We start from the raw sequence: 22,480 nt of genomic DNA, 5'->3' as shown, positions 1-22,480 counted from the left end.
TATATATATATATATATATATATATATATATATATATATATAGACATTAAATATATTTTTTTACAAGGCCTAACATGGTGGACCTTTATTCACTAAGCCTGAAGTGCCTCTGTCAATAATGACTGTCGTTTGTAATCTCAAAGAGGGTGAGCAACAAATATGCGTGATGGTGATAACTGTGAGTTGGCCATCTTATGGAATTGTTCAAGAATCTGTACAAAAGAGACAGAGCTGCTGCTGAGTAATGCCAATTCTGCCGTTGGGTAACCACGTTTTAAGAAAAAGAGTGTCGTGGAGGGGCTCGTGGTCTCTCCGGAAGCATTTCTAGCACTCAAAGGTAGGGCCCTCCTCTTGCAAGCTCTGCTACATTGCTTCGCTACTGAGCAAATCGATTTGCAAAAAAAGGCCATAGTAGTCCATCCACACCATAGGGGGTTATAGTGTAGTGGTCAGTAGTGTGGAGTAGTGGTGAGAAACGCCAACCCAAAAATGTTTTCTGCTCTGCGACAGCTCTGTTTCTTTCAGATCGTTTAGTCTGAATTTCAGTACTAGTGGGCCTGGAGGTGCCTGAGCTCATTTTTAGATGAGCTGGTTTTCCTACGTTGACTGGAAACAGCAGGAAGAGAATAAATTATTTCTTTCTTGGTAATGTTAAAATACAATTGACTTGTACAAATTAAATGAGTTTCTAGGGAATTTTAGGGTGCTGGTATTTACTGTCGTTAGGGAGAACCAGGATAACTGGTTCTCCTTGACGTCTTCGGTGCAAAGCTAAAATATTTCCTGGTGTTTGTGTGGTGAAGCAGGTGAATGAGGTCCTAAAGTTGTATGATGACTGCAGGAACTGACTGAGGTGATTTGCATAATTTAAGGCCGTTGTCTGTGTGTTATTGCCGCGTCGAGTTGACAAGGAGCTTACTGTATGTTATCTTCTGATTCACGCATACAATCGCGTTCATGGTTGACAAATTTTGATTAACTAGTTAAAGCTAGACATCTCACCACAGAAGTCCCCCACTGCTCTCTATGAGCATGCATCTAGAGAGGCTAAGGGAGGGTTGTTGGGTGGTTAGCGGGATGGTTGGTGGGTTGTTTTGGGATATGATTGCAGGTTGGTCTATTGGCTGTTTAACTGCTTGCTGAGTTGGTTTGTGGAATATGGATAAGGGTCGGTCTGTTGGTTGGGTAATTGGTTGTTGTTTTGGTTGGTGGGTTGACTTGGGTGAATGATTTTTATTGGTTTCTTGGTTGATTGGGACAGATGGAGGGACAGGAGATAATAGGGTGCTGTGGGCATAGGGAGTAAAGGGTGTTGGAAGGCTTGAGTGGCATTTATTATTTGCTGCCATTCTGGACTGCTCTGATGGTGGCCATAGGTGAACGCAGTCATGATATTGGTGGTCAGGAGGATGAGGGGTGGGTGGATTGAAAAGCTAGATCATCTGGCCACGGGAGTCTAACTGTGGTGTGGCTGCAGTCTGTGGGAATGTGGGGTCGTGTAGCTGGTGTCACTGGAGCTGCTCTGGAGGCTGTAGTGGTCCTCCTCGTCTTCCACCTCCTCTTCTTCAGGGTCACTGATGCTCCCCACACTGTCCACTTCGACAGGGGTGAACTCCATACCCTCGATGTCTACATCTATAAACAAAAAAAGAGAGTAAGCAACGTAATTCCACTCCTACAGTGAGGAATTTGGGGACTAAGTGTGGGATAACCAAGTGATTCAAAGCACTGTATATTTTCATAACACTATTGATCCTCATTGGGGATGAATTAAAATGGGTTAATAAATTGCTTATACCTTTGACTAGAGCTAACATTCTTTACTACATTACCAACTACCACAACATAGACACTGATAATTTATCACCAATTATGATACGAGACACTAATTTTAATGCATCACCCTTAAGAAAACATGGCCCACACACTATTTGACTTATACTACTATTTGAATAAATGAGAGGAACATGCAAACGTGGCACACTTAGAAATATTTATTTTTTAACCAATTAGTCAAACAATCAATAGCCATAATCATAGATGCCACAATTTGTCACATAAAATAGTGATGTGACAAGGTGGCACTGACTATTTTGTTAAATGTGTTACCACCAGACCAATAACAATTCTTGCCCAGAGAGGAATTTAAACAAAATGATACCGTTCATTTTCATTCTTTCGGCAGACTGCAAACTGGTAACCTTTTGCCATCACTTTTGAACCACTTCAAGGTTATCAAGTGGCTTTTTACTTAGATCATTGTGAGGTTCAATGAAATGCAAATAAGGTGCTGGAATGAACAGATATGAATATGGCCTCAACATGAGGGTATAGCACCTCTAGGTCAAGGCTAAGTTGAAAAGCAGATGAGGTCAGGCTCAGACCAATGAATTTACACAGAGCATTGGTCTCAAAAGCCTGAAAATGGTCTCCTTGTTCAAGTTGAAATATGGTTTGGTTTTTTTAATAAGTCCATATTTGGCTAGGATAGGCCCCAGCACCCCCTGCAACCCTTGGGTGGATAGGCACAACAGAAAATAAATGAATGAATGAATGAATGAATGAATGAATATATAGTTTGCAGCAGATATCCACAGTGATTGTAGCGTTGTGTTAAAGTACTTTGAATAAGTATACCTTGTTCAGAGTCCGTGGAGATGTTGGAGCCCATGCTGTCAGTGCGGATGCGTTCCACAGATCCTGACACTGAGAGCTGCTCAAGGCGGCGTTTGAGGTAGCGGTGCTCTCTCTGCAGTTGCTCCTTCATGTTTAAAGCCTTCCTGTCCTGCTCTTCGAGCTTCTGCAAGCAAACACAGAAGGAAAAATCTATATCAATAATCGATGGGTCTAAATTAAATTTTAGATAAATAATTCTTCTGACTTCATTTTTCTTATATTTGGTTTTGACCAATAATTGTCATTTTGGTTCATCCTTTTTATTTAAATATTGAGTATTTTCGAGAACTCTCATCTGCTCAATGTATTGAATTAACTAAAATAAGTTATAGGAGTTACCCAGGGATTTTCATATAGTTAAAGCCATTCAACTGACTGGTAAGCTCTCAGTTGATGATAGTGGCAGCTAATGTGAGAACTAGTTGAGCTAGAATCATGACAACTATTCAAAATGAAACCAAAACTGAATCTATGAAAACAGCTTTGTTTTTACGCCAATGAGGCAAGCTCATATTGAAATGCATGGAATTTTATGGGTGTATTTCGACATTTAAGGAATTGGACAAATGACGTTGATGATGTAGTCACTGACATACTAGACAGCTCTTTTAAGGTCACTTAACACAACCACAATAATCAAGGAATAATGTTTACGGAAATGACGGAGCCAAAAATGGGTGGATGTAAAGTGATTTTCTGCAAAAAAACAACAACTGGAATTCCCCAGAATAACAATTTACCTGTTATACCAAAGGAAAATTTGGTATTTACCAAACCTCTCTCTGAAAAAATTACAATATCTTTGGATCTAGACGCCTAAGGATCCGTTAGTACCTTAATGTGCATCTTAGCCCTTTTCAGCAAGCTCAGTGTTGTATGCCTGGTGCTGTCTGGACCCAAAGGCACGAGCTTCTTTAGCTGTTCCAAGTACAGTCGTAGTTTGGCACGTCTGCAAACACACAAGCGGCGGGTGAGTAAAAAAACCATCAAACAGCTATAAGCACTGAGACTCAATAACCCTGAAGCATCTTTACAAATTATTATACACCATACTCGCCGATCTTGTCTTGAAGGGGGAAGGTCCAACAAGCAAGTGAACTCATTACCACATGATCAGGATTAATTCCCTTCAGAATTACATGCTTGTGTACACAGCTGCAAATCTCTCTGTGTTAGACTATGCTTAGTCACCTACATTTGGGTTTTTCAAACTGATTCGTTTATTTATTTTGTTGAACCGCTTCCCCACAGGGTTCGTGGGGGTGCTGGACCAGCCTATTGCAACTAAAAACGGGCACCAGGTAGGAGACACCCTGAATTGGTGGCCAGCTAACCGCAAGTCGAACTGATTTGTTAACTCTATTTTTTTTCTATGTAAACCAATGGTTTAGGGCAGTGGTTCTTAACCTGGGTTCAATCGACAACAAGATTAAGAACCACTGGCTTAGGGATTTCCATGTTGAACTATCCTGTAGGTTCAAGCTGGCTGCCCAGTTGTAAAACGTCTACTAGACAGTCATAATGCAGCCACAAGAAGCATTTGTCATTGTTGACAACAATGACATGCATGGGAAGTTCCTCTTAGTATTGGCTGAACTCAAGAGACAAAGTGCGGCCGCAAAAAAACCTCCCATTCAACCCAAGAATCTCTTTGCTAACATAGCTGAACCCACAATCTCTGTAGATGTACACTTGTGCAGGTTTAATTCCATTCTAGTAGAGGGAAAAACACCTGTGCATGGAATATATACATATTATAGTTATATATGTATGTATGAATATTTGTATGTATAGGGGCATTTATTTATGCATGTGCATGTATAAAATATGATGGCCGATTACCTCCCTGTAAGGCCTTTCAATCCTCTTTAGTCAGGCTTGCCCATGAACCATGTCTTTGTTCTGAGCAAACCCCCCACCCCCAGTCCCTCGTTCCTTTGGCTAACTCCAACTGAAGTAAACAAAGTCCGACAATAGAAGGTCTCCACTGGCCATTTCTGCGACTACAATAAACCTAATCAGGGAGATGACGCTCTGTTTGAGGGTCTGGGTATGGGCGAGCACTCACTGCTGACACAAGCACAGACTTTTCCCTGTTTCATCTTCAGGAAGGGTGTAGCCAGTGTGTTACATACAAGAAAGACCTTCTCAGAAGCTCAGTGTGTTTTATTTTGAGGTCAGCCTGTGACCACCAGCAAGTCATAGAGACCCAATGGTTAATTTAAAATTTAAATCCAATCCGGTTAAAAGTGCTATCGCTTTGGCTGTAAAAACAATAAAATGTAAACTTGCTCAATGCCCGCTAAAAGATGTTTACCTCTCTACAGGTGCATTAGGCATTCCCTTAAAAGGGCGTGTGAAAGTTCCCTAGATCTTTTATTTCCTCTTCCCCCAAGAGGCAGTCACAATCCCTCTTCATCCGCAGGCCCCCTCCACCCCTTTACTCTAGGCTGCCAACAGCAACACACCCTCGTCCCATCGGAAAACAAGTGTCTTCAGAGGATAGGCAGGAGCTCCACCTCCAACCTGCCCCAGTCACAGCCACATGAAGCACTTGGACCTAGGCCAGGGGAAGCAGGCAGGAAAGAGCCCGGGGTCTGCAGCAAAGAAGGGGGAGCGGGGGGTTTTGGTGTTTTTCTGGAAGAGAGCGAGGTCCGAGCGGGTGGATGACTTTCTCTCCATTTCAAAAAAGGGTCCTTTGAGTGCAGTGTGCTCAGCTGCACTAGGCAGTGCCCCACACACATCATCCAAAGGGTAACTTGAGCTAGTGGGCAAGATTCTTGGACCCCACTTCCCCCTTGTGCCTCTCTTGTAATGAAAAACAAAAACAAGGCGTTGCCTCGTACATTTTGCCTGACTACCGGTGTTCTGCCTCAAGAAAATGGGCATTTTTGGCAACTTATTATGCTGAAACGCTTCACCTGTATTCTAACCACATAATTTAGCTGACGTGCACCAACTAAAAATGATTCCAATACACTACTGTAAACTAGATCGTTTTAACTGAAAATGAGCATTTGGACTGCTACATTTTTTATCCACTATGGGATAAATATTTATTAAAAGGTAAACAAGGTCATCAGAGAGGATAATGTTGCAATGGTCTGCATAGAACTGCAAATCATGTTGACTTTTAGTTTAAATTTGACAATATGGCAAATTATTTCACTCTTTTCTGTCACAAATACCCATTCATTGAAATGCTAATTCACAAGCCACCAGACCTCCTCCCACAACCTTTTCACTCAGTCTCCTGTTTACCTACACACAATATAAAAGTCTCTTGTAGACAATAACAGGAAAAAAAACTTGTTGCCCAATTAGATAAGAATGAAAATATGGTTGAAAAGAACCCTTAATTCTGCCTCTACAAAGAGTTTTACAAATTCATAGCATGGCAGACACCTGATTATAGTCACAATTATACCGTCACGGAGTGGGAATCGATCCAACGCTTGCCTGCATCAAAGTCAGACAAGTGGACCACTACACCAGTTGGCCTAATTGTACAATAAGTAGCCATAATTATCCCTACTAAGAGTAAGACTGGTTCAATTTGTCAATTTGGGTGCTTAAAGGACATATAAGTAGTAAATTGCACAAATTTCATATTTCCCGAGTATTGTGAATGTGTCCTTGTGTAAAACAATGCAAGACCGTAAGAGTCTGCAGGGCATTCATGATATGTGACTTCAAAAGAATTAAACATTAATGTATTGCCCAGAAGGGGGACAACTGATGCCAGGCAAGGCAATCATGGATTCATTGTTGTTCTGCATTTTCAAACTATATCACATGTTTATCAGCAGTTCTGGACAAGTCTTTATTGCACAGTATGATGATTGCTCTTAGTTATAATAAACAGACTTTTTTCATGTCCAATATTGCCCGGAAAATCTAAAAATAGGCAATGTTCATCCTTAAAGGTATATTAACTTTAACTAGTGTTGATGTATGTAGGGTATTGTGTTAAATTCACATATGTACATTTTTTCCCCCGTGGAAAACACACAACCATTTATAGAATTCGCCTCATGGTATACTTTACCTTAAGGCTCCATGTGAAAGTTTATACGTAATTACTTACATGACATGCAAAATGTAGGTTTGGGATTCACATAGCATAACGTTTTAATGTAGACATCTTCCATCCAGACAATGAACATGTCTGGGCAGGTTCTTGTCAAGCATTACAAGTTTTGTCATTGCATTGCATTATTGTGACTGTGTTGAAGAAAAGCTAGCAATAAGTTTGATGTGTATCTCTCAGAAAAATAATTGTCAAAGCTGAGGGGCTTCTCTGACAACACGTGTTTACACACTTAGCAAACTCACAAGTTTTGATCCCGCCTCCAAACACACACAGACGCCACCCTGCCTCACTCACTTTTGTTATTCCCAAGTCAAGTCCTGGTCACGCTATGTTTATCAGATGGCCCTAAGCAGGCGTGCAAAGTGTGGCACCGAAATGCTGTGTCTAAGAATGGGTGTAACCGATTGCTCTGTCTGTTCTGGTTGGTACTGAATCAGATCAGATTTTCAAATTTTCCTGGTCTTAGAAGTGGATCGTCTTTGGTTTCAAGATCATAAATACTGTCAAAAGTGTCATTGAAAAGAAGCTCAAGAAAAAGTCAAAAGAACTGTCCATTTAGTCCTTTATTTGCTTAATGCAAACATTTAAAAAGGACTCTTGGATCTAATATATATTTTTGAGAATGATAGTGTTGGAGTATCCTATTAAATGATTTAATTTAAATTACAAACCTCTGGAATGGAATTCAAAATAAAGTTGTTTGTGCAGGTCGTCTAGCCTAAGCCTAATTTCCTTTGACTACTGTACTTAAACAAAGAATTGCACTGCAAAAGAAAAGCATGTTTGGCTTAAGTCTGAAATTCAATTAGACATAGTCACATCTGCAGGGAGGCAACCACCTGACTGCTCTCACGTGTATAGTACCATGGGATGATTTGTGTCTGATCTTTGGCCTTCCCCCATTCCCCCCACCTCCCTATGCAAGAGGCGGAGTGCCAAAACAAAGTCAAAGCACAGAGCGGAAAAGGAACTTTAAAAAAAACCCTGCTGAAACTGGAGCAAGTTATTTAAACTGCTGACAAGCACTGCAATGTTACACGGGTACAGAACAGTCCATTCTCACAGGTCAGCATTTGTAAAAGAACAAAAATGACTATTTTGAGTCAACAGCAATGGCTTTTTTTTGTGAGCGGTACCAGGCACCTGAACATGACTAGTTTAACACTGTCCTGGAGACGACAAACTTTACAAGGAGGGAATTGTGCACAAAGGGTCGTGGGTTGTGAGATGGCTAGCCAGTGCAAACAACAGACCCTCACTCGCTCGCTCATTGCGCTGCTTAATGAGGCTGCTGTGGCCCAGTAAATTCCTCAGTACATATATGCACAGGAATGAGTGGCTTGACTGGAACATTGCCAATCCTGCCAAATGAAGGTCAACAGTCATTAAAAAACCCATTGCAGTATTTCCTCACACACCTCCTGGCCTCTGGGGTTCAATCCCACAAAATAACATTTTAGGATGAGTGTCAACCTCGCAGCTGTAAAAGCACCTGAATTGTATAACGTCATACTAAGAAATGTAAGTTTTGTTCCACACCCATGTTGGGGTTTGTAAACTCTTAATGAATGAAGAATAAACTACATAAACAGTTTGTGGTCAGAGCAATGAGACACAAAGTAAATCGCTAATCACTTCAACGAATACGGACACATCATCGGACACCACACATTTACTGTACATTCAGTGGGAGCCAAGGTGTAAAATGTATGGTTAAGTGATAGGGTAGATGTCTTCCAACCCAAGGTTGTGAGTTTAATTCCACAAGGTGACCCTGATAAACACGAACGAGAAAATGTTAACGAACAATATAAGTGAAATAGCATTTACTAATCACGTATGAATTTCTGTTCCCAGAGACATTTTAAACAAAATCTAGTACCATGTGAATCCTAATAGTTCTCAATTTTTCCTTAAATTGGACTGTGGGAAAGAAAGAATAACAGAGTAGTGTCGTTCAGGCTTTCTTCTTATAATGTCGGTCGTTCTATGATCTAAAAAAAAAAAAAAGATAAACGAAAAAAAAAAAAGATAAACGAAAGTTGTTTTTAGATTTTAACTCCCCAACTGTGCATATGGTGGCCTGTTTGGCAGTGAATGTAAAGCCACTCACGTGAGTGTGGATTAGCACGGTAGAACTGGGGCAATTTGAGGTTGCCGATGTGGTGCTTTCACATCTGGCTGGCAGGCTGGGGATTGGAGTAGTGAAGGAATCTAACTGGGGGCCAAACAGCCATACAAACACATATACAGTGGGTCTTTCAGCAGCTCCTCATCAGTCTCCCTGTCATCCTGTAGTCCTGCCCTCAATGTGTTTACATGTAACTCACATCACATATGCTGTCTGTGAAAAGGAGGTGTGGATGTGAAAGTGGCCAAGCATCCCATATGCACATAAAGGTGCAGCATGAGAGGCCTCTCTCACCCTGATATGAAATGTCAGTCACATAGGGACAAGAAATTTATGCTTTCTGTAATTCACGTCTCCCCCATCTCTGAAACCAGCAAGATGACAGATGTATATGAGGCCCTCATAAACACAATCTCCTGACGGCAGCAACATGACGCTGGCACTCACATGACTAAGCGTTGTCACGCAAGCAGCGTTACTCCACTCAGCACTCTGAACTTGCTGATTACACAAGGGTAAATTAAAGAGCGCTAGCATTTCAAGTACTTATATTGCTGTGTGTTTGGGAATGCCTTATGAGTATTTCGTTTGATTTACTTTTTTTCCTTTTACATAAAACCCTGTGACCAGTGATGTAGGATCGTTACAAAATCCCTTCTTCAGCACAGGCTGCTTACACTGGTCTTAACAGGAAAAGAGATGTCAAATAGAAGCTAAAGAGGAGCGCGTGCAAGCAAAAAGAAAAACAAAGGAGGGCGAGGACAAGCTAAAGAAAGGGTCCCTGTATATCTCGGAATCATTCCAGCACAATGTCAAATGAGAGACTTGGACAGTAATTGCCTTCCTGTGTGAACTCAGATCCAGGGGAACATGTTGCACATGTTGGGACGGACTAGCACGGACAAGTTCCGAGAGCTCAATAAACACATTCCCCTGACATGGGTGAGCTCTAATTTTCTAACGATGCCCTGTCTGTGATTAGCACACAGGAATCCGGTGGTATGACAGAAGGGCTCAGCATTGATGTTTACTGTAACACAGGATTAGGAACGGTGGGGTGAGCACCAATCAACCTAGGAGAAGACCGGAAAAGACTCGTAATGTAAAGTGAAGGCATATTTATGGTGTAGGAGTTTAAGTTAAACATCCCATAAATTGGTACAAGGGTCGTGCCTGTGTACTAACTAACAGTCCACCATGCCCTGAGCCTAAAGTGACATGCAGAATGATGAAAAAAACAGACATCAAGAGGACCACAACATGTTGGGTATAGAAATATCACAAAAGTTCAAGCTAGAAAATTGTGAACATTTTGGAGATGGGCAATGTTAAAGAACAGCATGTGTTCAACCCCAGCAATTCAATTTTTTTCTTGTAATTGCATTCTTTACAAAATAACTGCAAATACTATGTGGAAGTATTTTAATAGTCATCTTGTGTTATTTTGGTGGCCTCCAGTTCACCCAAATTCTCTCTGCAGCAAAAGGCCCCTGTTACTTAACACTGCATTCTAGCATATGTGTCCATGCTCTGCTGACCTGAATTTCAGGCTGACTACTCCACACACAGGAGCCACGTCGCTCCCTTAGGCAACGCTGAAGAATGTCTCAGCCTCCCCCTGCATCCAACGTGGCCAGTTTGCTTTTCTGCATGCTATTAACCTCATGTATTCGTTTATTGCTTTCCTGGGACTTGAACGCACCCATTTGCAAAGCTTTCACATTATTATACCTCAAACCGCACCTTTACCCCTATATTTTATGAGCATCAGCTGCTTAGCGGCTGTCTTGTTGCTGACACAAAAACATGACGTGCCCTGCCATTCACCAGTGATACCTGAGAAGTAGATCCAGTCCTTCGTTGAAATGTTCAGAGCTCTCAGAGTGCACAGAAGGACAAAGGAGCAATAAGGTAAACGCACCACAGGCCAGAGATAACGTACTCGCTGTGGTCACAGCTGGGCGTGACCCGAGCCATACGTGGAGCGTTTCCACGGCCGCTGACCTCCGGGCAAGGAAATTCCACAAGGGACCTCTAGTGTTGCCTTGCAGCTGGAGATTTTATATTATTGTTTCCATACAAATGCCTTTGCTATCTGTACTCTTTTAGTTTAACCTGGAAGAGTCACTGAAAACAGTCTTTAAAATAAAAATAAAAACGGTGGTTGAATTCTTGGCAACATAGCTAAGTGGAGCGCATATTGAAGGATAAACTTTACACGTGTAAGCAAGCTGCTGAAAGAGCTTAGCAAACCGATTATATTGAAGTTGGTCCCAAAGGAGGGCTCCATTATTGCTAAGAGCAGGGGGTCTGAAAACCAGTCCTCAAGGGGCACTGTGAGTCCTGGTTTTTGTTCCAGCTGATCTAACACAAGTTGAACCAATGAGGTTTCTGCTAACACAAGGGTTTTGCTAAACTCAATTTTCAATATGAAGTGATATAAGTTTCCATATTGTCTGCATGTGCCCTTCTACTTCTACTTTTTCATTAGAGTGGATTTTGCTTCAGAGGGCTGGATGTTCTGTCATCACCCCAACATTTAATGTATATTGTATATCAACTCTCTAAATGTGGTACTATTTTTTAGTTTCATTTACCTTCAATGTATTTAAGGCCCTCCGGGATAGTAAAATTGGATACAAACACGTTTGTCACCGAACCCTCCGGGAATAAATAGTAAAGCATGAAAAGAGTCTCAAAGCCTTTTTTTTTAGAACTAGGGCATACAGTCACATTTTTCTCAGTGTGTGCAGCTGCATGACATTTGAAGCAGGATGCTCCCACTGTTCAATTTCAATCACAATGATTTTGATCGTGGATTAAAATTGTATCTGTTCTTGATTATTTGCTTAAAGCTGTACTTGTATTGTTATTTTTTGGGGGGCTGGGGCCCTACAGTTAAAAGTATCACAAAATGGAATATGTTTTGTACATAGCACATTACTCTGTCTGCTGGTTACCACACTAAGATGAGGAATGTATGGGACATATGTGGGAGTTAAAACCAATGGCCACATGCAATTATGAGCCACACTTGTAAAACAATTTTAAAAAGCCTTGGATTTTACTGTGCATCTGTTGTGCAGCGTCATGACACTAGTCCTGATATGACCTCGATTGCATTCTTAGTGATTTGCTGGGTTAAACTTTCAGGCCTGCCACTTTCCACATAAACAGCAGTGCATAAGAGTTGATTTATAATTGACAAGAGGAACGACTGGCACAAAGTGTTGGCATAAAGGCCGGATGGGAGCAATAGAGGCCCTCTGTGAGAGTGGGGGATTGAATAAGGGTGGGAATGCTGCTCTCCCTCTCTTAAATGCCACACATTTCTGCTGACTAAGTGACTTTTATGAGATGAAAAGTAGAGGTATAAAGAGAAAAAGGTAACAGAAAAAGCAGATGTGCCTACAGACAACTAGACCAGAAATAAAAGGAGGTTGGGTCAGCATAATTGAAATGTATAAATGCATTGATGAGGTCACCTTAGCTCAAAGAGAGAAGAGCCTCCAAACTCAAATGTCATTTATCACAGCTGTAAATGGGAGACCCAGAGAGCAAATTTAATTAAGAAGGCGTGTAAAGTGTGTCTTAGTGCTCCCTAAGTAACTTTTCATACAAAGTCTGACAGTTGTTGCACAATTGCTGTAGTGGAAATTACAGTGGTACTCTTGATTCATGCAATTAAAAAAACTGAGAAAAATATGTAGGAACATACTGACAACATTGTGATTTTGTGTCTGCAAAATATATCGACACACCCGAACAAGTACAGTACTTTTATTTGTGAACCAAATAACTGAGCCTATACTTTGTTCTTTCTTTTCAATGTATGCTACAGTATTTAATTGTATAATAATTGCAAAAATAATATATATAAAAGGTTTCTAGTTCCCGGATTTTGCCTATCACGGTTCCTTTTTGGGACATAAACCCCGCGAAAAACAAGGGTCTACTGTAGTCTAAGTAGACAAGATGGGAGTCTTAGGTTATTACATAAGAACAACTTCAGTTCAACCAGTGTCACACTAAAAAATTATGTTTATCCTTCAATAGGTTGCACGGTATGTATACTCAGAAGATAATGAAACTTGTTGTGCAAATTTGGACATCCCGCTTGTCATGTGTGCAGTCAGAAATGAAACCAAGAGCAAACATGGGTGGAGATAAAAATAAAGGTGTAAATCCGTGAGTCAATTGAGGGAAGCAGCATAAACAAAGCAAACCTTCAGCTGCACGCGAGTGGAATCACATTTCCAGTAAACAGGTGACATGCTGGAAAACAACCTAAGCAGCTCCACTAAGTCTAGGTGTCAAAGAACAGTGCAGTGAGGGCGACTTCTCAGCCCAAAGTATGAAATAGGAAGGAAGCCAAGTCAAAATAGGGCGCATGACTTTTTGATTTGACAGCTAGGGTGGATATGTCTGAGATCATGCCAATGCAGACATTTTCCACTGCAAAAAAAAGAAGAAGCAAAGTCCCTGATGAGCTGTTCTACAGTAAAAACGTCAGAGCTGCGCACTTGGACTGCAAAGATAAGCAGGTCACATCAGGACACAAAGCCCCGGCGAACACTACTGACTCCCGCCCAGCCTCACGCTGATAAAAGGACATAAATTTTAGCAGACTGTCTCTTAAACACCAAACAGCTTGCTGAGTGGGCCAGCCAGTCTGCTATTAATAACGTCAAGAAAATATTTACAGAAGCACCTTCAGAAGTAAAAAAAAAAAAAAAAAAACACACACATATGAATAAATACTGCCACGGGTATATTCTGTTAAAAGATAGCCTATTTAAATGTGTTACACATTTAAGATGAAAGACCAATTGATAATTTTATTATGATTAAAGGAGATTAAATAGACATATTGTCCAAAATCAACCGACTTCATGTATTTGTTCATGTTGCACCTATTCACCCGAACATGTTTTATAATGCTTGTCCTTGTTTGGGGTCATGGTTAACTTTAGCCTAACCCAGGGTATGTCCAGGACTGCTCATTAGCCAATTGCAGGGTACATCAAGACAAGCATGTATTCTCACTTACATGCCACAGGTGACATCTACTCTATGTGAATTTCCTGACTGTGACCCTGATGTAAAAATTAATGCATTGTTCATATACCCTGAGATTCATGTCCTATTAAAGTAGTTTAAAGTTTTAAATATAGTATGTTCCCATACCAAAGGAGATGTTGTATGTGTTTTATGATGAAAATTGAATCTGAAGAAACTAGTTTTCTCTTGAAGCCTCTCTTATGATCATTTAGTTTGAGGAAAGCCCAATGGACGTGACAGAAACATATTTAATCTGTTTTTAATCTGTATATTTTGAGACATAGTCAAATAATATAGTGCTGTGGCATGTCCAGAGACCAAGGTTTCAAACTGAGTCTTCCTACACAGGGTTTGCATGTTGTTCCCATGACTAATGTTTTTTCCCCCTGGTATTCCAGGGGTCTTTCATATCTCAAAAACATGCACCCTTATGTGCATGTGAATGTCAATTGATGCTAGTATCTTTAATTACAAACAGTTTGTGGTCTACCCATCCTCCTGGTATGGTCTAGTAGGAAAGGCTCTGGCACTCGTGCAACCTCAATGTGGATAAGCACTAGAGATAAAGAATGTATCATCATGAATGAATCAAATAGTGCATACTTAAAAGACTAATTGTTATGAATAACGAAAAACAGAACTGGTTTCATTTCAATCTTTGCATTTAAATATCACTACTAGGACTGCCCGTTGGTATCTTAACCAGACGTTCATTTGTCACCTTGGTTATCAACCACACGCATGCATTTAAAGTACAAGGATAGGTCAATGTGACTGAACAAAGACAGTGAGTCAGGACTCAAATAGCAGCACCACGCTGGAGTACATCTGATGGCACGAGGGTCACGGTGTTGAGTTTTCTGTTTAAAACCGTATCGGCCCGGCATCAGATTAATCTCTGACTAGATGAGCCGGGATGGACAAATAATGATGAAAAACAGGCTCAGCAAGAAAGTTGATCGTTCCATTTACAAATCAAAAGCAGACTGACAAAATCAACAGAGCAACCATGTGAAATAGGAATCTTGGCGACTCATCAAAGACATATTCTTCATTCTCTCATCTTAATCATTGTTTTTTTTCATACCACATATAGAATGGAGGGAGTAAAAAAAAGTGGGTAAGGGGACTGAAATTTGTAATTGTCATTTATTACATTGGGTATGTGTTAAACTCTGCTTTTTGTTTTTATCCTTTCTTTTTAATTTGTGTGGCCATTTTTATTATACATGGCATTATAGTAATAATGAAAATTGAGAAAATGACAAAATCCTGTGATTCAAAAGTGGAATTACCGGCATTGGTCTGAGTAGGTTTATGTGGACGTCATACTGCTTTTGTCAAAAACCACAGCCTTTGTCGGACATGAGGCAACTGTTGTGTCTTCACAACTGCAATGTAATCACACTTCTCTTCCATCTTTTTGGGAGTTAGAATATGCCTGAGCATGTTACCTCCATTCAGCACTGACTCACACTTAGTGTACATTAACGCGTCTGCTCACAGTATATTAGTCACGAGTCTTTCATGAATTCTCTCTCTTAATAAGAACTGTTTCAATGGATCTGGATGAAAAATAGGTATAATATACGCTGTTAAATGTGTTTTTCTACTGAAAAAAGCAGAGACATTGCACGATTCCCTTTATTACCATACAAGGAAGTGAAACCAAGGCATACCTTATCAGCATGACAGCTATCTCTGAGAGCTTATTTGTTTTTGTTTTTTCTGATAGACACAAAAATGTAATCGATAATCTCTTTGAGCTTTGAAGAATATGTCTATGGTAACAATTAATTCCATGAAGTATGTGAAACTTGTCTATCTGTTAAAGACACACACCCAAGAAACTGAAATGCAGCCATACCTGTGTTTCTCCAGTTCGTTGTGCGATGATCTAAAATAAAACAAAAGAGGAGAGTGAGTTTCAAATGAGGGGTAAGCTTCATCAAAGTACACATTGGACCAAAGTCAGACACAAGGTAAAAAGTACAGATACCTCGATACAATCCAGCTAATGCCTTCTTGAGAAATGTTCTCTCTACAAATATAACATGATCCTCTTTTACTATCTTTGATTTCTATTGAAAAGTAGGCTGAGACAGTGAAAATGTTTGCCTTGTACAGGGGTGATGAAGACGCGGTTCTTGAGCCAAATGGGGGTCCCGGCCAAACTGAATGCGACTCTTTGCTTCCTATCATATTTTGTATATCCTTTAGCTCATTGCCCCGTTTCATGTTTCTCTTATTTTTATATTCTCTTAAAACACACTCAAATTCATCAAGGCCAATTACAAACAAATAATAAGTAAGGGGAAGAAAGTGTTATGGTGAATAATATGGTTTTGGGTGTGTGTCTGTCTGTTTTGGCAGGTCACTGCGTGCTATGGCTCTTTGAGTCTCACAGTTTAACATTTTTGCTCTTTGTGTGTAACTTGTTCACAACCACTGGCCTAGTACTTCCATTTGGAACAAGCAAAACATGCAAACATAATGAAAACTAGAAGGGATACGATCTTGTGATCAAATCCAATACAGTCTGATTTTCCAGAAACAGCCATATCGGATACCGATAACAATATTGAGTAGTAGAGCAGGAGAAGATTAGGGAAAACAGCACCGAGTGGGAATTGTACAAATGTTAATAATATGAGTTACAAAAGCCAGTATGGGCCAATTAATAGTCAGAAATTACTACTATGAATGAATGATGATCCTATCATATTAGTTTGTAGAAAACATTGTTTATAATAAAAAAATACAGGCTTTGTGTAATAACCAAATGGTAATATGGACCAAAGACGACAAGAAATGTTTCTACACAGGGTACAGAAAAATTGAGTCACAATTTTGCTATTAACTGATTTTCGAATAAAACAGAAATGCATCATTGTCCCACTTAATTTGTGATTTGCCCAGAATCAAAGTTAAAGGCGTATTGACACCTGCCCTGTTCCACAACCAAACCAAAAAAGTCTGTGGTGTGCAGAATTGAAACCAGCAAACACTGGTGTGCACCAAACGACCTGGCAAGATACGTGGGCTTGGTCTGCTTCCAGGAAGAGCGTGGTAGATTAAATTTTATGTGTAAAAGCGATCACGATATGTTTTGAACCAAGGCTGAAATCACACACCTATTTTCTTCCTTAGCCACAGGCATTACGGAAAATGTTATTTGGTTCGTAGTGCACTGGTTAACATGAATCGTGGTTTGACGTGGAGTGAGCATTGGAGGAAGCAGATCAATATTAGCACAAGTGCTGCAAGCTGGAGCGCCGTGATTGTTTACTTCCATGTTTTACCGTGAAAACAAAACTGTGCCTAGACAAAACAGTCTGTGCATTGTTTTGTTTGAGCGGTGTTAGCACATGTGTAGGTTTGTTGTCAAATGTTGGGTCGCTTGAAAAATTGCAATGTGAAAAGAAACCGCAACAAAAATGTTCGGCCTAAAAGTATTCTCATCTGGACCAAGGAAAGAGAACCATAGACTTTCCTGGTGTGTATCCGCCTTAAGTTAACCAACTCAATCTATATTTAATATTTTCCATCTAAAAGCTCTACGAAGGAAATTCAGGGTTGGTCAAGACTATATAATATTAGAGTTTATTGGGACATTATTGGCATGCTTACTCGGAAAAAAAGGCCATCTTTGTTGTAGTGTGGGCAAACTAGAAGGCACATGACATCTCTGCTTTGCCGCACAAAACATGTCCTGCACGCTAACTGTAAAGAAGTCTGGATAACAACACGCCCCTAAGACGTCTGGAGGTCTAGACGCTGCAGAATTCCACAGCGTGCGGGCTATTCCAAGGCAAGGCCACACCTCCACAATAAGAGAGACCAGTGAGGGCGCTATGGGCCCTCTTGTTGATATGGCCGTCATGGATACCATGGCAATAAAAACAAAAACAGGGACAACAAAAGTGTGTAGTGGGAGGGGTGGGTGTTGGCGACAAGCACACAACAAGCCCTTTCACATTTAAGGACTTTCGTGCTGGCGAAGCAGCGGTTCCCACAGCTGCGCTAAGCGCGAGTCATCTGTGTAGCGATACTTCACCACAGGATGCAAGTGATACGATATAAAAATGGCATTTGTTTCAAATCATAATATGAAAAATAAAAATAGACACAATTACATGCTATGTGAAAATAACGTTATGATTGTTGTAGGGAGAAATATGTAATTTACGCAGTTATCCTATAAGTAATGGAAGTATTATCACTGTACCAAGTCAAGGCATCACGAAATAAATTAAATCATGTGAGAAAATATCAGTGGTTCCATTTACATGAAGCCAGTATTTGGGTTAAATTCAATAATCTGGTTATAAAAGCATTCAGAATATCCTCTCAACATAGGGAAGCATACCGAAGAGTATAACATTAATTCCTGACCAAACCGCGATGCATGGGCTTTGACATCACATTCAGAGGGCGTCATATAGTAATGTCAATCATGTCAATTCTGCGTTCTATCGAAATGTGCTTCTTTTACTTTATATTTAGCGTTCTTGCAAATTAGGGATGCCAATACTTTCTAACGTCTATTACAGACAGAATGTGCATTTTGTTCACTACCCAAAGTCATGAGTTTCCTCCTTGCTCAAAAATCTATTCAAAAGACCTTGATTCCTTATAAATGAAGCATAGCCAGATCCCAACTGAAAGTCCCTTTCAAATAAGATATCTCAATATTCTTGTATATGGCTAGTATATAATAATTGTGGAAATACCATTCCAGCAAAAGTGTAGAAGTGTGTCTCACATGCTATTCTTGTTTTTAAAAAAAATACAAATTACTTTTCCCAACACGCAGAGGCAGAGACACACATGATTTTACATTTCCCATCAACAGAGAAGTAACATTTCATCTCTTACAGGAAGTTCCACCAAGTTACTGTACACTGGCACATTTTGCAGCAATGTGTATGGAAATTGAACACAAAGTGTCATGTTGATCATCAATCTTTTTTCCTAAATAAGGTTCAGGTTGTTTGGCAAAGAACCTGCAACTGTTTTTTTATTTTTTTGCATTTTCTTTTGAAATCCACCAATAATGTATCTATATACCCCATGGAAAACACGGGAGGACAAACACAGTGCAAGGGGCTTAGTGGGGTGGTGTTTGTCATATACGTGTAGGTGTCTATTTCACCACACCCACCCGCCACTTCGCCATGCACACCCCTGACCCGCTCACAGACATAATTCTGTTATGCTGTCAGACTACCAAAGGAATGTGGAAAAGCAAAGATCATAGGACATAACATCTGGGTTGTAGAGCGTAAACACCTCTGTAAAAATGTCAATCAAAAACAAAAATACGGTGGTATCACACCAAAGAAGTATGAGTGCCACTGTATGAGCAAAAGCACCCTTTTGTGGGGACTTTTTGCGGAACCATGGCTGATGAGCTCCAAAGAAGCAGTGAGTTCCTGGTTCGTGTGTTTTTGATTTTCATTCAGGAATTGTTTTGCGAGTTTTTCTGAGTGCACGTAAAATAATTTAAAGTTTTTAAGATGTGTCAACATACATATGCATGTATGTTAACTCATTTGTCAAACATTTACCTCCTCACCTACACACCCATAATTCCACTTCATTGAAAAATGTCTTGGCATTTCTTATTCATTGTAATTGCTTAATACATAGTGTTCTTATCCTTTTTCTTAATTGCATATATTTCCATAAAAAATGTATAATCTATATAATTTTTAAAGCGTTTAGGAGTTAGGATTAAAGAACTTGGAAATAATTATGCCAATTTAATGTAAAATATGCTTCATGTTCACAAAAAAATTCTGGAAATGGGACATATGTGGTAGTTATGATGTAATTTCTAGTATTAAATTGAAATCTAATTTAAAAAAAAGAAAAAGGTACCAATAGTAATAATAGTAATATGGAGTTCTCCTAATAAGTTCATATACACTGAAATAATTTGTGCACCATTTTAAGGAAATGATGAGTCAACGGGCCAAACAAAGTTACAAATATTATATAAATCTATACGTAAGCAATTCCAGAACTGCATTAATCACTCGCGAAAATTGGGCAATGTAGAAAATGACGAGATTGTCTCTTTTCATTCATTAGTCACACACGTGTCACACATGAGCATAGTAAGTAAATAATGTATTGATGTAGTTATATATATAATATACAACCCTACTAAAGTGTAAAATAAAATGTGATTTTTTTCTTCAAATTCAATTTAATGTAAATTTCTTGCAGCACTGATTGGCTAAGCAATTTCACATAATCACCTGCAGCCAATGATGGTCGAGCGGAGCATGTTACCGTGACTTGACATGATAGGTCGATGTATCTTGACCTCCACGGCAGTGGCTCTAGTGAACCCCTGAGACCAACTCACCGATCCCCAAGGGTTTGATCGAACCCAGGTTACGAACCAGTGCTCTATAGTAAACACCTAATACGAGTGTGCGCATATATTCAGAATGAACATAGTAGAAAAACCACTTGAAGGTGTGGTGGAGGAATGATGAAAGGACTGTAGGTCATCTGCGTGCGTGCATGCGTGTATATGCGTGAATGTGAAGGGGAGCTGCAAAGAGGCTGGAGTTGACAGTGTACGCGTGGCAGTGTTTATTAGAAACCAAAACAGAGAGCCCAGCCCAGCCAAGGCAAGCCAAGCCCCAGGCAGCAGAGAGATGGCAGTGCGCAGGAAAACAACGACTCCCTCCTCCCTCACTCGGCCTGCAGCACTCACACCCAACATGCAAAGAAGAAAAACACAGAAGAAGAAAAGCATGTAGAAGATGTACCTATTGTTTGGACTTTTTCTGTTGATTGGAGAGCTTTTCGTCTTCTTCCTGGAGAAGTCGTTACTGAAGGGTAAAACTGAGGCATAGCCGTGCTCTGCCTCTGTGGACACAAACAAAAACCAATGTGTATTTTGGCTAAAGAAGCTGCATAGGAATATTGTATATGAATAGGTGAGCTATCAAGGAATTGTATAGTCTTGTTAACAAAAAGAACATACAAATATGAGTCATTATTTCATCAGAATTGATGTTACAAACTGAGGAGGCCATTGTTTACCTATTTCTTCTCGAAAATGGAGCACTTCAAGACTCCTCAAATTTAACCAGGGAATAAAATCGGTTCATATCTCCATATTTGTTTTACAGAATCATAATTGTTAATTAGATGAAATGAAGAAAAACCAAATATTGAGTCCTGTGGGATATCATTTGCATCAGGCACGTCCCATTGTCTACCCAGTGACATCATACCTGCACCACCAAGATAACACCTGAAAATTATTTTTTCGTTTCAAGTATAACCAGAAAACAAGCCAGTATTTCGATCGGTTTTGATTGAAAACGTTAAAAATTGCTGTCATTGTGTCAATTTAGCTTTAAATACCTCTGTCTCTTCTTTCCAAGTACTCTGCAGCCTCCAGCAGAATAAGAAGCGAATTAAGTTCCATCTTGTTTTGTCTTATTAAAAATATATTTAGAGGAGACAGTCTATAAACACCTTTACATCAGGCTTTGGAAAGCAAATGTTGATTTGAAGAAGATAAAAAAGTCTTTCAGTGCGGTTTGTATACGACGGTAGAGTCAGTTCCGAGTCTTGGCGACTCCAAACTACAGTAGCAACAACCTACTGCACCTACTAAAACTCAGCAAAATGAATGATGTCATCCTTGTCCTATAAGGGAATTGCAAGGGCGGGCTTATAGTGTAGATTCCAGCCAATAAGCGAGAGATAAATGTTATCGTGGAACTTGATTGGCCTGACTCGGCTTAAAGTAGTCGGGGACATACCCTAGCAACAGCCCTCCTTCTTCCACATGGTTGATGTGACGTATCCGTGAACGACAAATTATTGGTCAGAAGAAATTCGTGGGCGTTTCTTGGGGCTGAACTAAACTAACCCTAAAGTTAAGACAGCATCATGCCATTGTATGCTTTAAGAGTGTTACAGGTTATTGAATGTTTAGCGTTTGAAATTTTGAAAAAATACTTTAGTGCGGTGAGCTGCATTAAATGCATGCATTGTTCTTGTGTATTATTATCCTTGTGTCTTTCCCTTAGCATCCTGCACAGTGGTCCTTAAATGTGTCATCTCATTTTCTGAACTGCTTTATCCCCATTAGGGTCGCGGGGGGTGCTGGAGCCTATCCCAGCTGACTCCAGGCCAGAGGCCATGCACACTCACACCCATACCTAGGGGCAATTTAGAGTGTCCAATCAGCTGTTTTTTTTTAATATGGGAGGAAAGCCACGCAAGCCTGAGGATAACATGCAAACTTCACACAAATGGACATGACCTGGATTTGTACCCAGGACCTCAGAGCTGTGAGGCCGACGTGCTAACCACAACTGTGTTATAAATTATAAGCACACAGATAAATGGCGGGTGTGCACTCAAGTGACATAATTCTCCCAGATTATAAAAGAATATTAACAATTTACAACAATTAACATATATGTTTTAGGCTGCTGCTTCAGGCCACTTATGCATACATTTTGGCAAGAACGTACGTC

At 40.1% G+C, this 22,480-nt stretch overlaps 1 protein-coding gene across 1 annotated transcript; it reads right to left on the bottom strand.

The window, feature by feature from the left end:
* Positions 1–21,610, bottom strand: mxd4 (MAX dimerization protein 4). Its single transcript, XM_077719741.1, has 6 exons — positions 21,354–21,610; positions 20,750–20,849; positions 15,829–15,858; positions 3,511–3,625; positions 2,638–2,800; positions 1–1,635 (listed from the first exon to the last, which is right to left on the bottom strand). The coding sequence occupies exons 1-6, from the start codon at positions 21,415–21,417 to the stop codon at positions 1,457–1,459; spliced, it is 651 nt and encodes a 216-aa protein (XP_077575867.1). The 5' UTR covers positions 21,418–21,610; the 3' UTR covers positions 1–1,456.
* Between the last annotated feature and the right edge of the window lie 870 nt (positions 21,611–22,480).

This window comes from Stigmatopora nigra, chromosome 6 (genome assembly GCF_051989575.1).
Source record: "Stigmatopora nigra isolate UIUO_SnigA chromosome 6, RoL_Snig_1.1, whole genome shotgun sequence".
Lineage (NCBI taxonomy): Eukaryota > Metazoa > Chordata > Actinopteri > Syngnathiformes > Syngnathidae > Stigmatopora > Stigmatopora nigra.
This window is presented reverse-complemented; position numbering and strand designations above follow the sequence as displayed.

Coding starts and splice junctions, on each gene's coding strand:
- mxd4 (XM_077719741.1), bottom strand. CDS start 21,417: ATGGAACTTAATTCGCTTCTTATTCTGCTGGAGGCTGCAGAGTACTTG. Junction 3,626..15,828: donor AACGAACTGGAGAAACACAG/GTATGGCTGCAT, acceptor GTGTGTTTGCAG/ACGTGCCAAACTACGACTGT. Junction 2,801..3,510: donor GGGCTAAGATGCACATTAAG/GTACTAACGGAT, acceptor GTTTGCTTGCAG/AAGCTCGAAGAGCAGGACAG.